The 18,861-nt window shown below is 38.6% G+C and overlaps 1 protein-coding gene across 4 annotated transcripts in view; it reads left to right on the top strand.

Annotated features, from left to right (window-relative positions):
• Window positions 1–18,861, top strand: part of GSAP (gamma-secretase activating protein) — a 69,802-nt gene that overhangs the window by 9,420 nt on the left and 41,521 nt on the right. For all 4 annotated transcript variants that reach the window (XR_004239990.1, XR_004239991.1, XM_032107807.1 and 1 more), the window contains exons 8-19: window positions 117–166; window positions 1,463–1,567; window positions 2,492–2,551; window positions 3,227–3,270; window positions 4,867–4,952; window positions 9,458–9,535; window positions 11,627–11,704; window positions 12,172–12,264; window positions 13,567–13,784; window positions 14,080–14,149; window positions 14,786–14,868; window positions 15,485–15,538. Coding sequence is in view for 2 of the 4 variants with exons in the window: in XM_032107807.1 (XP_031963698.1) it covers window positions 117–166; window positions 1,463–1,567; window positions 2,492–2,551; window positions 3,227–3,270; window positions 4,867–4,952; window positions 9,458–9,535; window positions 11,627–11,704; window positions 12,172–12,264; window positions 13,567–13,784; window positions 14,080–14,149; window positions 14,786–14,868; window positions 15,485–15,538 (1,019 nt within the window). In the remaining 2 variants the exon portion in view is untranslated. The remainder of the gene's footprint in view (window positions 1–116; window positions 167–1,462; window positions 1,568–2,491; window positions 2,552–3,226; window positions 3,271–4,866; window positions 4,953–9,457; window positions 9,536–11,626; window positions 11,705–12,171; window positions 12,265–13,566; window positions 13,785–14,079; window positions 14,150–14,785; window positions 14,869–15,484; window positions 15,539–18,861) is intronic.

Below are 18,861 nucleotides of genomic sequence, written 5' to 3'. Positions count from 1 at the left end.
GAACTTTCCTGGCCCTAAAGTGTTCTTACAGAATTCTCAGAGGTGGGCTTGTGTAATTAGCTGCATAAAAGCATTTGAAAATGTTTGTTTGTAATTATTTTTTTAATATTTTAAAGATATTGAACAATTTGACATTCGTGTTGTTGCAGAAGAAGAACACAAAGTGGTAAGATTGAAAAATCATTGAGTATGAGGTTTTCTACTTTAATTAATTTAGCTGAAAGCTTTTGTAGTTTTATACTTGGGCAACACATAGTTTATAAAGAAAACATTGATTAGTATGGCAACTTATGCAGGTAACCACAAAGCTGATTGAAAAACTTTACACCTTGTAATCTATGAGGAAAGTTACTTATTTTATTGGTTTTTTTATGTGTTGCTGAATTCTTCTGTATGTTAGAAGTTGGGAATAAACATAGTATTTATTCATTTTTAAACCATTTAAAATATTTGCAACCATTTAAAATATTTTCAGAGTCACCTTCCTAACCTTGTCTTTTGTGGGTCTGTGTGAACCCAGTAAAGGATTCACTTAAAAAAACAAATGAACAAAATATGTAAAACTTAGATACAGTCCAAGTACAGTGAATTTTCCAATCTCTTTTTCTCCTCATCTCTTTTTCTGTTTTTAACATGAATTTGTCATCAACTAATTGTGGATGCTCTGCTTGAAAGACTTACTATTAATAAACATTCATCTAATATAGTAAATAATTGTGTCCTCAAAGCCTATGTTTTGCATTATGGAGGTGAATGTAGGCTTTGAAGGAAAAGTTAAGGACCTGACTTTGGTCACTTTACAATCTTTCATGGTTTTCTCAGTTTATCATGACCTTTAAAGCAGATGGGTTTTATATGCTAGACTACAGTAGTGGAGTAAAGACTTAAGTATAACCAGAAAACAGATTGATCTGATGTCCTTCAGACAAACAGATTTGTTTTGGTTGAAATTAAACCTCCCTATATCATTCAAGTGTGCATGTATACAATCCCAACAGTTTTCCATAGTTCTAGTCTTTTCCTTACTTCCAGTCCTCTCTCTCAAATGGCTGAGATTTTGGATAGAAATCTCTTTTAGAGCTGATACATCTTCCTTCAGTAGTTAATGTAGCTGAATCTGAACTAACTGTGGTATTTCTCTCCTCTCTGAGGAAGGGTGCCGCTGCTATTCTTCATTCACTTTGAGTAGTTTAAGTGGTGGATTTCTTGCAAGCAAGGAAGCCTTAAAGAAAAGATTTGTTAGTAGGTGTACCCTGAAAACTGTGCTTCCGATCTCTTTAAACTGAGCACCTTGCACACAACAAAGGTGGACTTCGTGCTGCTGAGATGGAGTCTGTTCCTTCCAAGCTCCTTACTGTTTGTGCCTCTTCTCTGACTGCCTTTCTCTTTAAAGCACAGACTGTGCATAATTTTTACAAAACCTTATTTGATGGTTTCTAATATTTTTATTCTTTCCCTCTAGGTGATTCAAAAGTCAGGTCAGCTACCAAGAGCCAAAGTTGTAGATGACCTCGTTTGGGCACAGTGGGATATGATGGAACAAAGACTCTTCTACATTGTTCCAAAGGTGAGAAGAAAGTCATTCTTGCAGTTTTGTTCCTGCCTGTCTAGAGACAGTGAAGTTTTGAGTGTGTGGGGTAGGAAGTAGGAGTTTGTTTTCATTAGGATGGTCTGTCTTGTTCCTGCCTCAAATAACCCAAAGCAGAAGCCAAACTTGCCTTAGCTGCTATTGTGCTTAGTAAATTGCAAGAAGACTTCTGGTCTTAGTGCTTTCTATAAAAAAGGTGGGCTTGTAAATTTTTTTTTTTTTTTGCTTTAGAAAAGTCTATTATTGAAAACTATCTGAATCTATCCAAAACTGTTGAGAGTAATACCTCTGTTCTAGAGAATTCACATCTAGAAAGTATTTTGTATGCAGACTTATTGAGTGACCAAATGAGGACAGGCTCTTGGCAAGAAACTCTGAAACTCTTAGAGTTTGGATTTTTTATTTTGTCTGAGGGGCTATTTGCACCTGATGCATTCTCTGTAAATAAAAAAGGGTTTTTATTTACTCTTCTTAGCCATGAAAAAAGTGAATGTTAGGAAATAACAGGAAGTGAACTGTGATGGAGAAATGTATTCATGTTTTTGTTTCAGAGATACCCTTTTTGAGCTGGCCAAAGTAAGATACAGTTCTTTTTGCCATATAGGTAGATATGGAAAATATTTTTTAAACTTTCTAAAATGTGTGAGACATGTATTGCTGTGCTTCAAGTGAGAGCCCACGCAATTATATATGATTGGCAGATAATGATCTGGGACAGGAAGGAAGCATGTCATTGTGCTATTGTGAGGGATTATATGTGGTTTTAAATTCTTTTGTCCTCTAACTTCTTCATATCTGTTAGCAAAGCAGTTTGAGTGTGAAGAATGGTTCTGAGTATCCAACCACTTTTCAGTCTATACAGTATACTTTCTTATTTTAAAAACATGTCCTTTTTAATTCCAGGAATCAAAGAGTACTTTAAGGTGTGTCCAGTTTTATCCTGATGAAAATTTTAACTCAATAGTAAGTTATGAGTATTTTATTATATAATGGTTTTTAGTGGGATGTAATTATGTTTTCCAGGTACTGGTACAGAGAGCTGTTTGCCTTTTTTATCATTGAAGTTTTTTCATAGGAAAACCGGGGTTTGTATTTCTGTTTGCTTTTGGGGATTTTTTGCATTAGTTTCTTATCAAGAATACATTCAGTCAGATTCAGATTTTGCCACAGTATGGTAACTTTAGTGGAATTACACTTTTATTGACCTAGAAGGCAGTAAGTGACACTCATGACGCTATTCTGATCTAATACTCAGCTTTTGAAAAAGCAGACTTATCAAGTGCACTAGACAAAGAAACTGTGTACTGATTTTTTATCAGTTTTAAGTGACAAGAACGTTTGTTGCAGTTAAAATACAAAGAACAGAACATAAAAATTACAACATGTCATTGTTACTAGACCTTTGACCCAGTGGCTGAAAATTCCTGCAATGCAGTGATTTTTTTTCTCTTTTTAAAAGAGAATCTGTTTTATGGGGGTTTTTGAAGTGGCTGTAAGGATTTAGAGGAGGATAAATAAACTTGTTAAAATGTTGAACCTGGTGAAATGTGGCTATGACACATTTTACTGGTCTGAAATACTAAACAGAGTATATTGACCTCTGTAAAGAACAAGTTTATTTTCTTTTTTGTTTAACAGCTGGAATCACACCTGGATATTGCTGTAAATGACACACAATTGAAGTAAGTTGTATGGTTTTTTAATGTTTTGTTTTGCTTTCTTTTTAATATACATGGTAACATTTTACAAACCCATGTAAAATTTGTCCAAGCCACAATATCTTTGTTTGCAGTTGCTTGCATGGTACTGGAACATAAGAATAACATGAAAACTGTGTCCAGACCTCCAGTTCTTATTTTCATCAGGGTCAACTGTAAAAAGTAATTTAATCCTTGACTGCTTCTTAGTGCCATTTAAAAAATTATTTGTCTGAAGAGCAATTTGTCTCTAGCTATAGGTTAAACCTTCTGAGTATGCTACACCTATTTAAATTAATTTGTTTTAACCTTGGGCATGTTGTAATGGTGATGTCGAAATTTCTGTCAAGGGAAGCTCTGCATTTTTAATTGCTATTGCAAGTTTTATTGGGCAGTTAACCAAACCAGTAGCTCCTTTTTATAGCCTGTGAAGACACTGCCTGTATTCTGTTCTCCTCCAGCATGCTCTTTCCATCAGCCTGCACTTTTAAAGACGAAGATTTGTCTGATTCTGTGTCTGCCATGCACATGACTGCATCTGAGCTTGTCTCCTGAGGGCTCCCTTTTAATTGAGGGAAAAATCTAGTCAGGATGGTTTAACTCTGTCATAATCCTCATTGATCTTTACATTCCAAAAGGGCCTGTGTATTTTTGTGAATAAAAAGGGAGGCCAGAGCTGTTAGGTCAGGTATCAGTAGCTGAAGGTAGTTGAGTTTTACCCTGCCCAAGCTGTGGCTCTCAGAATGCCTCAGTGCTGTGCATGAGGCCCAGTGTGGTGCTCCTGCATGTGCAGGCTGCCCTATAAAAGGGCAGTGTATCCCCTTGCAGTTGGTGCTGAAAGAACACAGCTCTTGTAAGAGCTTCAGTGCTGTATTTTACTTTATTTTATTTTTTTCAAAATTACTGCAGAAGACCTAGGGGAAAACCCCTACAGGGTCAAAATACTTTCTGGAAAAAAATACAACCAAACAGAAAACCCACCCAGCAACACAAAAACTAGAGCAGACTGACTACAATCTTCTGCTGGGTGTTCTGCAGGGTGAAAATAGGCTTTGTAAATTTAAAGATACATAAGACCATTAAAGTACAGGCAGCATGAGACTGAAAATGTAATGGTATAACAAATTCTGTGTGAGTGTGATTTTGTGCTTTTCTTTTCAAGCATTTCCACTGAAAGTAGTGTCCGTATCGCAGATTAAAATGTAGCTTTACAGACATGGGCTGTACAGTTAGTCTGCAAAACCTTTGAGTTATCAGTGTCACAAGTATTTGGATTTACAGTATGTCATGAGAATTTGCTTTCACTTCAAAGTATGGGAATGGCTGGACAACGCAGTAAGTGAATATGAAGTTGTCAGGTATGTTATAAATTGATGGATAACAGTGTGCAGTTTTGGGATTCTTGTTTCTAACAGCGTTGAGCAAAATTGGTTAAAGCCTAATTTAACTTTCATTACAGAACATTTGATTATAATTTAATTAGTATATTTTGATTACATAGTGACTATTCTGGTGATATTTTTGTTGTGATAAATCTCTGTGGATGAAGTGATTTACTTAGTCATCTTTATTTGCTCATAGACTTGTGAATTTTGGATATGATTACTGTCAAGATCAAGATGTTGCATCTAAGTCTTTGAACCTTCAAGTTTTTACAAGTAAAGCAGGTAATGAACAAATACAAATATGGTCAAAATTACCTCCACTAGTAATTATCATGCAGTATAGTCCTAATTGATTACTGAATTTCTTCATACAATATTGAAAACCACACAAAAATACAAACATTTACAATGTGAGTGTGAGATTTGTATTCCTTTAGAGCATACTTGACAGGTAACTGTGAGGAGAGGAAGAAGGCAACTGTGAGGAGAGGAAGAAGGCAACTGTGCTTTATTTGCCTTAATAAATTTTACCTTCTGAAAGCTGCAGTGAAGTTGAGCTGAAGTACCCAGGGTTTTACATATCAACACCAACAACAAAACAGTCACCCAGAAACTTTTTAGTAGCCCAGCTTCAAAGAGCTGGTACCATGCCCTCCTCTAGTGAAATATCTCAGCCTAAGAACACCGTAGCATTTTCCAGTCAGTTTCAGAACACCAAAGTATGGTGTTGTGTGTTACATTAAAGCAATCTAATGTTAAAGCTGACCAGAATTGTGTTAGAAAGTAAATTCAAGGAAGGTTTTGTCTGGGTTTCTGATCTAGTATATATTTGTGTTACAGAGTGGACATATGTACACAGAGCATGTACAATGCAGGCTTTAAGAGTTTCGTGTTGCTGTTAGTATGTGGTGTTTAGAGGGCCCAAGTATGTGATACTAAACTTGGTATGTGCTACTCAAGGCTTTAGTATATATATATGATTCTTTAAACTAAAACCTAACATGTTTGTTAAACCTTTAGGATTTTGGAGTTTCCCTCCATCCTAATGTATGCCATGAACTTTTTTGCATTAAAAACTGGTCTCAAGAGGTACCTGTTCATCACAGCTTTTTCCAGCTTCTGAATTAGACCACACAGGCAGGCAGAGATGGTATCTGTTTAACCTTTGAATAGTCAGCAGAGTTGTACCGGGAAGTGTTGCAGGAGAGGCTTTACATGTCACTCCCCAAAGCCTGCTGTGCACATCAGTGAACTGCTGAGCTGTCTGCCACTTGCACTGAAATTTCCATTAATGCAAATCAAGTGAAATACAACTTCCTTACATGGGTTTTTCTCCTACCAAGGCAAACTGCACACTTATAAAGAGTAGAGGGAAGGAATCAGAAGTAAGAGAAAGACAAGTTTCTATCTTTCAAATGTAGATTATGCTTTTTCTCTCTTAGCAAGGCAATTTCTTATATAAACAGCCAGTCCAATAATGGAAAATATTACTGATTTGTGTATATGTTTCCTTTTAAACCTAAAGTCCTCTGGAGTTTATTCAGATTGAAGCACCTCCTTGAGTTTAGGATGAAATTCAGTCATCCTCCAACAAGACTCTTATTTGGTTACTCTGAAATAAAATGTTTTTTTCTGTCTGGTGACACAATGTTTAAAGTCTGTGTGGAACCTTTCACAGGTGCTTTTCACTGCACTTACTGTAAAACGCATAATTTGAAAATTGCAGTGACTAAATGAGTTTACTCTATGTGGCTTTTCCTTGAATGTTGCCTGAAACTGAGGATTACCTTGCACATGTCATTTTGGGTAACTAACAGTTTGGAGCAAGTTATTTTGGTGCTAAAACCATACCTAGTTGCTGAAGAACACTGTGGGTAATCACACTAAAGTTCCCTTTTGTGCCTCAGTGGTGATTTGCAAGACTGGACTGCAAGTTCTTTGTGGTGCAGACTGTACCTTCTGCGGGACTGCTAGCACACCTCTGATATTAATGCCAGAATCCCTCCTTGTACCATTCGGCCATCCCTGGCAAAGCATAATTGGCAAAACTTCAGACTGGAATATTCCATGCAATTTCCCATTTTTATGAAACTGTTATTGGCTCCTGTCAATCTGAACTCTGAATGAAATCACTTTTCCTTTCTCACTTCTCAGTTCCACAGCAGAAAAATAGCTCTGTTCCTTACACTCAGCACAGATGAAATCTCTCCAGATAAATATTCCCATGTACTTCTTGAGTAGCTGAGATCAAGCAGTTCCAGTCTCAGAATTAACTTCGCATGTCCAGAATTCAGTGGTTATTAAGGAAACACTGTGCTGTTATGTTTTCTCTTAGTGCTTTAAAAATATTTTTCTATTAAATTTGCTCAGTATTAAAAAAAATGCAGGCAGTAAGAGGTCTGGATTAGCACTGGAATAGGCACTGGATTACCATCACCTAACTATCTGCCTGAAAGTTAGGCATCTGGACTATGTTTCTAGAGAGAAATAGGCATCTCCAGAGGGTGATTGTTTCAATCCTTCTTTCTTTGTTAGCTGTATAGGAGTCTAAATGAGAGATGTTTGGATAGCTGAAGTGAGGCAAGTCACTTCTAAGTCAGTACAACTAGACAAAATGCCCTGGGGCAATGTTGTATTTGAGTTGTGGCATTTGGATGCCCTGTTGAGATGCTGTTACAGCCTCATGTCTTGAGTTTTTGCTTGAACAGAAATGAAGAATTTAAAATTAAAGTTTCCTAGGGAAAACTTAATGTCTGCATATCATAGGTGACTCTTAGAATCTCAGTGGGGTGACTTTGTTGAGTGCCAGAGCTGTAACTGCCGTTTCCTGAATAGGAGTAGAACTTAATTTTAAAATTCTTCCTTCTTTTCTCTTTTTTTTTTTTTTTTTGACCTTTGTGGTCAAGATCTTTTTTCCCTTTTATTTCTGGAAAGATAAATGTCCATCTAAGTATATTTTCACGTGTCTTCTCACCTCGAGACATTCAGCTACAACTTTTACTGTTTGCAAGTGATTTTGAAATGGGTAGTGTGGAAGATCTGGCTTTTCACACTAAACACTTACCATACAGGTGCGACAGGCTAACAAGCTTTCCCTGCAGCAGCACAACCCAGCTCTAATTTGCAGAGAGCACTGCTAAGGGTAGGAAATGAGTCTGTGGTGTATTCTCAGTCTCTGGCTGCTCTACTGGGATTGCCAGAACTGTGTCAGGTGTAACAGCGCTTGGGCACTTGCTGGTCTGAGGCTGCCATGTTTCTGCCTGTATTAATGAAGCACCATTTGTTATTTCTGGTTGTTTGTAGTTCAGCTTGTTGACACATGGACCAAAACTGTTGAGTTGAAAGATGCACATCCTGTTACTAATCCCCCATAGCTGCTGTTTCTGTGGTCAGCTTGCACATTGCCCACTGACACTTCAGTCTGAACATGCTCACTTGCATGTTGTGCCATTTTATAGAGCAGTGTACACAGTAGCCTCCAGCATACAAGAAAGAAATATACAGTGCTGGAAGGGAGCTGTTGATAATAAAACAGCCTTGTGGGTTGCTGGAGCTTTTCCAGTCTTCCTCATGAGTCCTGATGCTGCTACTTTAAAAATGATGCATGTTCTGAAAGAAGCCAAGTGCTCTGGCAAAATGCCCTGTCTGTTGTCTGAATGAATCAAATATCCAAGCAAAACTGTATCAAACAACATTCAGTCAGCTAAGAATAAGCAGAAAGAAAAATTGGGTCTCAAGAAAGTAGTTATGTTCCCCAGAAGGCAGAAGTGTGAAGTGTCTCAGCCATATCTGTATCACAGCTATGGAACAGCCTTGTGGTGTGAAATACTGAGGCATTTAATCAAATGATGTAAGTTGGTAGCTGTGCTTTTTTTGTACTTGTGCTTTTTCTGTACTGTGGCATTTTCTGTATAGCTTCTATACACATCCTTATTTTTTTACACCACAGTACCTGTATTTGTATTACTTTCTTTTCTTCTTTTAAATGATAAACTTTCAATAAAGGTAAAAGGTGAGTGGTCATATTTGTGGATGAGCTTTTCCAACTGTATTCAGATAATGTGGTTTGGAAGCTGCTTCTAACATGAATGCCAAAGCATCAGAGTAAGGGGATTAAAGTTTTTATAAGAGAAGAAGGCAGGTTTACCATCCAGTGGGGTCAAAACAGGATCAGTCTAATGTATAATTAGGCTGGAAGTGAGAAACATTCCTGTATGCAGTACCCTGGCTGAAATAAACTTGTCCCAACAACTGACTTCTCTCCTGAAAAAGGAATTAACAGTTCTTTGGGCTGGAAAGGGGAGAAGTGACTATCACTTCTGGTGTGAGAAAGCTCTAGTAGTGTATTCATGCTGCTGCCAATATGAGATTACTTGAAAAGCAAAGAAACTGTGCTTCACTATGTTGTTGAGCATATCTGACAGCTCGTGAACAGAAGATATCTGGATTGAGGCAGTCTGTGGAGAAAAAGGCTTGATCAGTTTTCTGGCTGCAAGCATTTCTCCTGGGAAGGGCTAAAATGTACTTCCCCTAAAGGGAAGAACTGGCCATGTCAGGACCCAGGTTTCCAGCATGCCAGACTGACTTCTCTGTTCTTTCTTGATTTTGCTTCATTAGCTAAATGATGTTTAGAGTCCATAACAGATATTCCTGTAATCTTTACCTTTTTTGAGAAATTATTTTTAGTTTCTAATTTGAAACAGTCTTGCTTTAGTTTTGTACAGTATAAAGATGTCTAGATATTCAGCTGGACAAGTGAATTTTCTTTCCTTATTTTGTCTTTTTAGGAGGCCTGTGTGTGTGTTGTAGTCTAGCCTCTGATATTCCTCATGAGATCATGTACTCCATATATTTTTTACATAAAGGTAAGACTAACTTGTCAATTTAGTGTGCTTTATTTTGGAGACTGTCAGTGTTCTGAAAGAGTCACAGAATGCCTTTCAAAACAAATAACTACCAAAGTCTGCAGACAATAAACTACTGTGGCTGGTGTTTAAAGACAGCAGCTGCCTTTAGCTGCAGAGTTGACTTTCCTGCTGTAGACTTCCTGCCTGATGCTGAGTGAGTAGCTTCAAACCAGTGGCCTTGTAAGTTATTAATTTGGTCCCTTATTTCTAGCCAGACTTCCCGGCGTGCTGAGCACAGACATCAATGAAATCTGTGGGAGCTTGCAGGTGTGTTGTACTCATGCCATAAGGCATTTGTATGGGAAATAGAGCAAACAGCTCTTAGCTTGAATGTCTGTTTAGAATTCCAGTTCAGCATGTCATTTTCACAGCAAGAGGTGCAACACCCAACTCTAAGAATAGTTGCTGTGTAAGTGGTGCTCTAGCTCTTAAAGTTAAGACCTTTGTTTTTGTTTTAAAATAATAAAGGACATTGTTTTATTCCAATCAGAATAACAATTCTCATTATCAAGATTTTCTTATTTGATACATGGACAAGAGAGGCAAATTATTCTCAGCTGAGAAGCTGCATAGTACAGAATAACTGTGTTCAAGTGCACAATGTGTCTCTCTTCTACCTTAACTGTTTGCTTTCGTGTGCCAGGATGTTTCTTGTGTGTAAGAGCTGCACCAACATGTTGCTTTGCTGATGGAACGTTGTGGGATTGAGTGAACTACCTTTTTGTGTTCTTGAAGGCATTAACAAATTGGAGAAGTCTTTTTTGGGTGTGACACACAGTGCATTGCACTGCTGTGAAGGGCTGATTTCCCGACGCACCTGATGTGTAGCCAAAGGGTTGTTGGATTGCTTGGAGCCAGCCATGGCTCTTGTACTTCCTGATCTGTACTAGAAGGAAGCTAGGATAAATATGGTGACATTGACTAGCTAAATCTGAAATGACCTCTGTGGAATGGAGTTGTTCGGTGGAGAGCTGTTTGTGGTTTCATGTAAGATTCATCAGTTGTACAAGAGAATTTTAGTAATTGTCCTGCAGTGACCCACAGAAACAGGGGTGTATTGGGTCCATAAGCCATATTTTGGAGACATGTAAGGAATTCAGTTTGTTCTGCAACCTCTGTAATCTCGACTGGAAGCTTCCCACCTGTGTTAAAACAGTCACTGCAGCATAAACAGAGAAGTCACGATGTTGCAGTTGAATTTTGCAGTGCTGGTTTTAGCTCGCATGTGCTCATGCTGGCAAGTAACAAAGTGATGATGGAGAGTATACTGACTCATTGCAAGCTAACTTCAGTTAGTATTTTGTATGAAAAGCTTTATCTTTTGACACCTCTTCATCTGTAGTGTTGCTGTCGGTGACTTTTTCCCTTGGTGGTCCTGTAAACTGTGGATCTTATACTGAATTTCCACACATTATTAAGTAGCATCCTGATCATGACATCTTTAGTTACTTAAATCTCCAGCTTTTCTCAGAGCCAGAGGAAGTTTGATGGCATTGTGTCATTCTTACTGAGTGCCAGAAGTGTGGTACAAGTCTAGATTAAAACAACAACTGTGCTGATGCAAAGCCCATGCAAACACAGCAGGTCTGAAATTGGCCGTTGTATAAACGGAGCTGAACTAAATTAGAGCAATAGGGCATGCAGATAAACAAAGTGGAAATTCTTTAAAGCAGTTGAAAGACCAAAATGTGAAACACAGCTATGTAAAGGATTTGTGTTTGGTTTTTTTTTTGCAGGGGGAAAGGTATTTTTACACAAGCTTGCTCTGGGATGGAATGCTTCTTTAAACACAAACATAAGCTGTGCAGTGCATGGCTGGTTTTCACACACTAAAGAATGGCACTGTGTAGGTGCCAGTCTACTGAGTGTGCAGGAACTCTGTTTAGGATGGATTAAATCTGTCCATGCAGACAACCCCATAAAAGAGTGTAAAATATCCCCGTTGAGTCTATGGGCACTGCCAAAGTTTCTAGCTATAAAGTCATAGGTGGATTGTAACAAACGGTGTTTATTGTTTGAGGTTTTTAAAGTATTTTTGTTTTTCCCCAGGTTACAACAAAACTTTTACAGTTTCTCTAGAAAGAACAGAATCTCATCAATTGAAGGAAGTGGCTTTTATGAATCTTGGTGGGTTACTTGTGTTACTTCCCTGTGTGATTGCCATTCTGTTTGCAGTAGGGAGACAAATGGCGAACTCTTCTCTGAAAGGAAAGGATTTTTTTTTCTTAACTTTAGGTAGCAGTGTTATTTTGCTGCTTTTCTTCTGCATGACTTCTGTATTTGGCATTTGATATTGCAACACCTCACTATTAGTAGGCAGCTTCCTCTGAAATTGCCTCAGAATCTGTGCTGGACACCAGCTGCTGAGTTCTTGAGTCTCTCAAGTCTCTTGAATCCTCCCCTAGAACTCCAAATGTACTGCTAGTGTTTCCTGTGTTAGTACAAGAGCAGCTTTTAATTAACTCCTTTTATATTTCCTAGATATAATCAATTCCTCACAGAGAAGTGGGCCAGGATGAGAATCATGTGAAAGAGCCTCTTAAAGCAAATAAGTGATCAAGTGCTAAATTGACCACTGTTGTTTCTTTAAATAGACTATTATGTGGCTGCTTATTTGCCTGGCCAGTTCCTGCACCTCCTGAACATTCAACATCCTGACCTGCTGTGCTATAGTTTATTTCTGACAGGTATAGTAAAACTGCTTTAAGTAATTTCATTGTTGTGGAAACTTGTTCATATCTCTTTACATGAAAGTTGTATTTCTCAATGTTTCGTTATTGCACAGTGTTCTGACGAAGGAAGGATACTGAAAAAATAAGAATGACATTTTTGCTACTTTTCATTTTAGACAGAATCTGAACTGGCATTTTATACTTTATATATTTCATACTTCATATATTTCATACTTCTTGCTTGTTATGAAATGGAAGAAGACCTTTCACTGAATTTGAAATTCTCTGCCCTGGTTTCATAGTTTCCCTTCCCCCAGCTTTGCACATGGTTCTTGGTCCTCCACTGTTTTCAAATTTCACATGGACATGTAAATTTGATTTTACATTTCCTTCCTCCAATTGAGTTGCTCAAAATGTGTGTATTTGGAGGGTGTGGGGAAAGGAAATCTGTGTTTCCTTCACCTGATCACGCTGATGCAATTTAATTTAGAGTCTCATCTGAGATGTGTGTTACTTCATTTCCAACAAACACATCTTCGTGGGAAGTGGTTTATTTTTGAAAGTGGGGTGCCTTTGTTTGAAAACAGAAATCTGTTGTCCTGATTGGGTGAAGGAGACATAAATTGTGGAAACTGGTGCAGGGGCAGCATCACAGGAAGCTAATACCTATTTTGTATGCATAATGAAATAGTGTCCTGCTAAAAATGAGTGGAAAGCATCACTGATGTATGGTGGGCCTGATTTCTGATGCAAACGGTCTGAAATACAGTATCTGTATTGTACCATGGTGGTGAACAATAGTACTAGCATAAATAAAGTGGTTTTGGTCAGATGCTTCAGTGAGTAATCATAGAGCAGAACATTCCTGTTCTGGCCATTGGGATTGATGGCAAGAGATCCACCAATAGAAGTTTGTATCATGATTCTACAAATGTACATGTACATTCTACATGTACAGACCTGTACAAGCCGTACCAGTAGGTGCTAATTCTAGTGTTGAACTTGTGCTACTGTCCTTGTGCTCTGCTCTATTCCATCACATGTACTCTGATTTGCCTTGGGGCAGCATTGTGAGCCTCAAATCTCTACACCTTCTCTGTGTCAGCAATAGGGAAGGAGAGCACTGAGTATGGACTGTGCTTGTCTGCTTTCCTTGTCAACACCATTCCTACTCCTCTTCTGCATAATACCAGGGCAGCTAATGCAAGAGGCAGAATCTTTCTTACTGCTGGGGGCCTAGGAGTCTTAAGAGTAATACTGGTAGCGGGCAAATTTTATGTTCTTACTCCTTTTTGTTCTCAAACCAATGTTCTTCAGGTGAGGATGCAAGAATTGACACATTACAAAACTGTTCCATCCGATCCCCATGGGTGTCAACAGCCCTGGATTGTGAAGCAGGAAGTCTGTATGATGTGAGCATCAGTGACAGTGCCTTGCTGCAGTTCCTACAAAAGAGCAAACGAGACTATGAGAGATTGGCAGCTCTTCACTGTGCCCTGCTCTACTTCCAACACACAGAAGACTTGGAAATGCAGGTGGGAAAAGAATCTCCTCTAAATTATTTTCCAGTGACTGATGTCATATACAAAGCAGGGGCAGGGCATGAATGATATCAGCCAAAGAGAAGTCCTAATTCACCTGGCAGTGCCAAAAGTCTCATAAGCTGGGCTGCCCTAAACCCCCTTATTGGTCCAGACTGTCCTGAAAGCATTTGTGTCTCTATCACTACTCCATGCAAAGTGTTACTACTAAAACCAAAGTTTCTATACTCTCTTACAACGCTTACTTAAACAGAGAGAAATGACAAGCTCCCTGTTCTCATTCTGACAGATTATTCGGTGGATTTCTGAGAACATGTCAACATGCCATTCTTTTGACCCCATTCAGGAATTTATCATAGGTAGGTATTTCTTTTCCTGCATACTGAGTTTTCCTGCTTACTCCAGTTGACACTGAGGGGAGGCCATGGCAGTACAAACTGACTCTTACTTCTGAACTTTTTAGTTATGATTTATGATAACTAATCTGCATTTTGTGGCATTGAGAGACAGTATCAATAGTTTAGGAGATACATAGACATCTCAAAATCAGACTGGCAGTAAAACTTTTCAAATGCATTCTTCTGTCTAATGGAACAAATGGATTTATCATTATTTTAGGTCTCCGGAGACTGGTTCCTCAGCTCCATTCTCCCCTAGCTATAGCCCAAACCATTTTTTCAAAAGGATTTGGCTTATCATGATACTCTCTTCTAATAGCTGATTCCTCAGTCTAGCCAGTGCACAGTCTTTGCACAAAGGACCCCTGCAGTGCTGAGCTGTAGCCAAGCAGCTGACCTGGCCCTGCAGCCATCTGGACTTCTCTTCCTCCTTTTGTGCACAGAATGGGACCAGTTCCACCATGGAGGAAGCTGTTTCAGAGACAGCAGCAGGATTTGTCCCTTAAAAAGTGTCAGATAAGGAACTGTGAAGCCTACTCTTGTTAACTGATAGTTTATACAATCTTGCCCTTATAAATCTTTTTACATTACATTCAGCCTCCCTGTACTGCAGAATGTGTCCAGAAACACAGAACCTGGATAAACTCCTGCCCTACACATCACTGCATGACTGGATTGGGGTAAGATAACAGCTGGTACTGTAATTAATAGCTAGAGGGGCTGTTTTTTATCCCTCAGTGCAGTCTATAGCTTGTGTGTCTTACCTTTTCATAGATATGCTCCAAATTGATACCTGTGCTTTATGCCTATTTTAGTTTGCCAAGTCTTACCCTTTGTGATGTTTTCCATGAGTCAAATTTTTTGTCAACAAATAAAAGCATTTACAAAACCAAGAACAGTTATTATAATTGAATGGATGGTTAAATATCTCAGTTTTCATAATGAAGTATTAGTTTATTCCTTATCATATGAGGTTTATAATGAAGACAGAATACATTTAACCAACAAAATCATGCAGTTATTTCCAGGACAGACAGAACCAGTAGAGTTAGGATTTACAAGTAAGTTTGCAGAAGTAAAATAACTTCAAGCAAGACTTTACAATTAGAGCAAATAGTGTCTTTTAATTTCTCTGCTGTGACACCGTTCTAATAAATTGGGTTTTTTTTTTAAATGAGGGCACCGTTTTGGCTGGGTAGAGAGTTTCACAAAGGAAATGGGTGATGGGGATTCATTTAGTTGCCCCATGTTCTCTGCTAAATTATAAGACTATAAATAATTTTTCTGTATTTATAGGTGGTCCCTGGAGTAATATGTGCCACAGACATTATTTCTCTACCTGTGTTAGAGGTAAGTTCCAGTATAAAACCACATTTGTATTTGGAGATTAGTAGCTGCTTTTTTTGTGGGTTGGGAATGTGCTAAATATTAATGATGCAGCCCTATTCAAGAATAGTTGTGAACAGAAAATTACCCTGTTGGAAATACTTATGCATTTACTAAAATATCAGTTAATCAGACTCAAAGATGGTGGGATTTTTTTTCCCTTTCTGAAGACACCTCTATTCAACAGGGAGGATTATTCACTAATTAATTATCATTAATCAGATTGGTACCACTTCACTTTATGGCTTTGGTTGCTGAAGGCAGAGGTGGCATAACAGACAAGTAGGATTTCTACATGTGTCTACATGTGCCCACTTTGAGGGCTATTTCATTGTGCTGCCATTAGTGTGGATGGTTCGTGACCCTCTCTTTTTTTTTTTTGTCCAGAGCATCCTGTGATTGCACTTATGTCAGGGCTTTGGCTACTAAATCTAGACAAATTCCTGCACAGCCTGGAAAGGGCAGTGGGCTGTGTGGGGAGAGCACATGCTGTTTGGGTAGGAAATTGCACTTTCCGTTGAAAACAACATGAATGATTCTTCCCCTCTTCCCATTCCACTCCCTCAGCTCCAGTTTAGAGAAATACTTGAAATTTTCCTAAGTCTCCCCTACAAAATCTGAAAGTGGATTTTAATAAGCAGTTTGTTGTGGAGAGCTAATGGGAAGAGTGAGGAGTTTAAACACACCAGCAACACACAGGATTAGACTCTGTATACATGACAATGTTGTTCCATATAGGTCTTTAAAGACGTGCTTATAATTAGTCATAAAGATTGACTGTTCACAGAATCTTTTAAAAATTAGTGGAATTGCCCACTGCTCTTTCACTCTGCAGCAGTGCTGCACACATTCATAGGGTTTCTGTCAAGGAATGGGGCTTTGCATTCTTTGCTTGGAAAGGCTGCCCTGGGACCTGGGACACCTGGGAAAATCAGACCTTGAGAAAATTTGTTGCTAGATAATCCTTGTAATTCACTAAGGTCAAAGTTAGCAGGCCTTTAATTTGTCTGAGATTGAACCTCAAGCCCCTGGGGGCACATGCCTTTAGCAGCTATACTTCCTGATTGTGGAACTCATTTCCTATTTCTGTCTGAAACCTAAACAGATTGAAAAAGTCAGAGTTGAGCTAAAGACAAATATTTCCTGCTACTTTTGATGGCAAATTGCTCTGACTCCTGCATGAGGACAAAGATGCTAATGCACAGGGTAAGGTTTAATGCTCTGGCTGTTTTGTACCACACCAGTGTCACCAAACCCACCATGGCTTGAGTTTAAGTAGTCAGTTGGTGTTTCAGTTGGTGCATGTTATTGGAGTCAGACCCTGGTGACAGATCTGGTCCTACAAGTAGTATTTCTTTTGCAAAGATTTTATGACATTTCACAATGCTATAAACAATGCTGAATTTTTACTTTGAGACACTTTTTGGAGTTGTCAAGCCCATGAGTTTTTGAGAGCCTTTGGAAGGCCCATGTCTATATTCACAAAAAAAATTTGTGCTATTTGGGTATCAGGTGTTTTTATCACTAAATTCCTGGTCATCAAGATATACTGAGAAAGGAGGAACAGTTAGTCCAATTGTCAAAAAGCTCTACGTAAGGATTGCAATAATACGTCTAATTTTTTCCCCCTTTTTAAGCACAAACCAAACTTGCAGGGGTGCAAGTAAGTTCAGTCAGAAAGGGAGAAGGCAGGAGGAAGAAGGGAAATAAAGAAAATAGGAGGAGGTCCAGGGGAAGAGTGAAAATATATAGTGCAAGAAGTTGTCAGAGAACAGGAAAAGAGCTTCTCCCTCATGCTGTGCTGAACCCCTGAGGTGCAGAGTGATGTTTTAAGGAGTAGCTGCCTGTGCAGCTGCCAGGTTGGTTACAGAGCTCTATGAATGCCATCACTGCTGGGGAGACACAGCACTACAGTCCAGAGAGACATGGGCCTCTTGAAGGCAATTGTCACCCTACATCTTTTCAAAGGGTATAGTAGAGAGCTCTCTATCTTCAGTCAATAACCCACTACTTATGAAAGGCTTCATGGGAGCTTTTCATGGATTGCAAACTGATAAGGCCTGGCTTTGACTTCTGGTAGTGCAATGTCTTTTAGGTGTTCATGCTTAGGTGTTAATTCCTGACTCTCTAGAAATGTCTCCCGAATAAACACCTAAGATAAAGAAGCCTTCTCTTTCTAGGCCTTGTCCTGATGATCCTCAAGAAACAGTATATGTAATTTTAAAAATCCTTTACTTCAAGCTTTTGACTTTTTAAATGAGATCTAGTACAACTCAGCTTTTTGGGATTAAAAGCAGACAACTCTGAAGTCTACCACTTCCTGTTAGACATTTCATATATGAAAGAAAATTGCTGTCTTGCTTCCCTCTGCCACATATCCAGGTCTGGTGTGGCCTGAACACAGTTTTGCAGTGGTGGTGCTGTTGCATGGATTGGTCACTAGATGATACCCTCATGCTGTATTTAATATTTCTCTGGTTTCATATTGGTAACATTTAGGCAACGTTCTGCAGTAGTAGGTTGTAGATCTCATGAGTTAGGTCGAACAGAGTGAACATATGGTGCCATATGTGCTCCTAGTTTGCAGCTGCTAAATATAACTAACATGAAGCAAAACCCAAGCTGCAGCTACAATAATAAAGTGACAATAGGCACTGGCAGCAAGAGGAAAGTGGCTGGCAGGATTGAATCTTGGAGATTTATTTTCCTTGACAAATTATAGTTTATAGTAGGAAGTGGGTTCCCCCTTTTGAGGTTTTCTTTTAAAGTTATTGTTCTTGTAGAATAGTTGAGAAGAGAGAGCAAAATTCAATATGTTAGTGCAAGGTGGAGGAATATTGTGAACTCAAACTTCTCTTTATTCAAATGTCATTACTGTAGTGTCTGTGTTGGGAGATATAGTATATTAAGAGGTGCGAGAACAGCTTGTACCATCTCTTCTTTTTTAAAACTGTCAAAATGAATTGCCTTAATTTCATCTCTTCCTCAGCAATGATCACATCTTACCCACCTTATAAACAGCAGCTTCAAATTTTATACCCAGTCCAAGAACTAGCTCGGGAAACCAGTGTGGTTTTGTTCGGATTTTGTTCCTCTTGCCTGTGCACAGCTGAGTTTAAATTAATTTTAGCTTTAGAGTCAAATGCTTTAGAATTGCTGTGGAAATGTTTGGATTTTGTTTCTTTTCTGGGAGGAAGCAGTGTTACTTGAGGTTGGTAAATGGATGTTTGCAATCTAAGTATTAATGCAGCTTGAAAATGGTGGCAGCCTGCAGCTGTCATGGCCAT

Source organism: Corvus moneduloides, chromosome 4 (assembly GCF_009650955.1).
Source record: "Corvus moneduloides isolate bCorMon1 chromosome 4, bCorMon1.pri, whole genome shotgun sequence".
Classification (NCBI taxonomy): Eukaryota; Metazoa; Chordata; class Aves; order Passeriformes; family Corvidae; genus Corvus; species Corvus moneduloides.
Note: the sequence above shows the minus strand (reverse complement) of the source record. Positions and strands in the feature narration are given on the sequence as shown.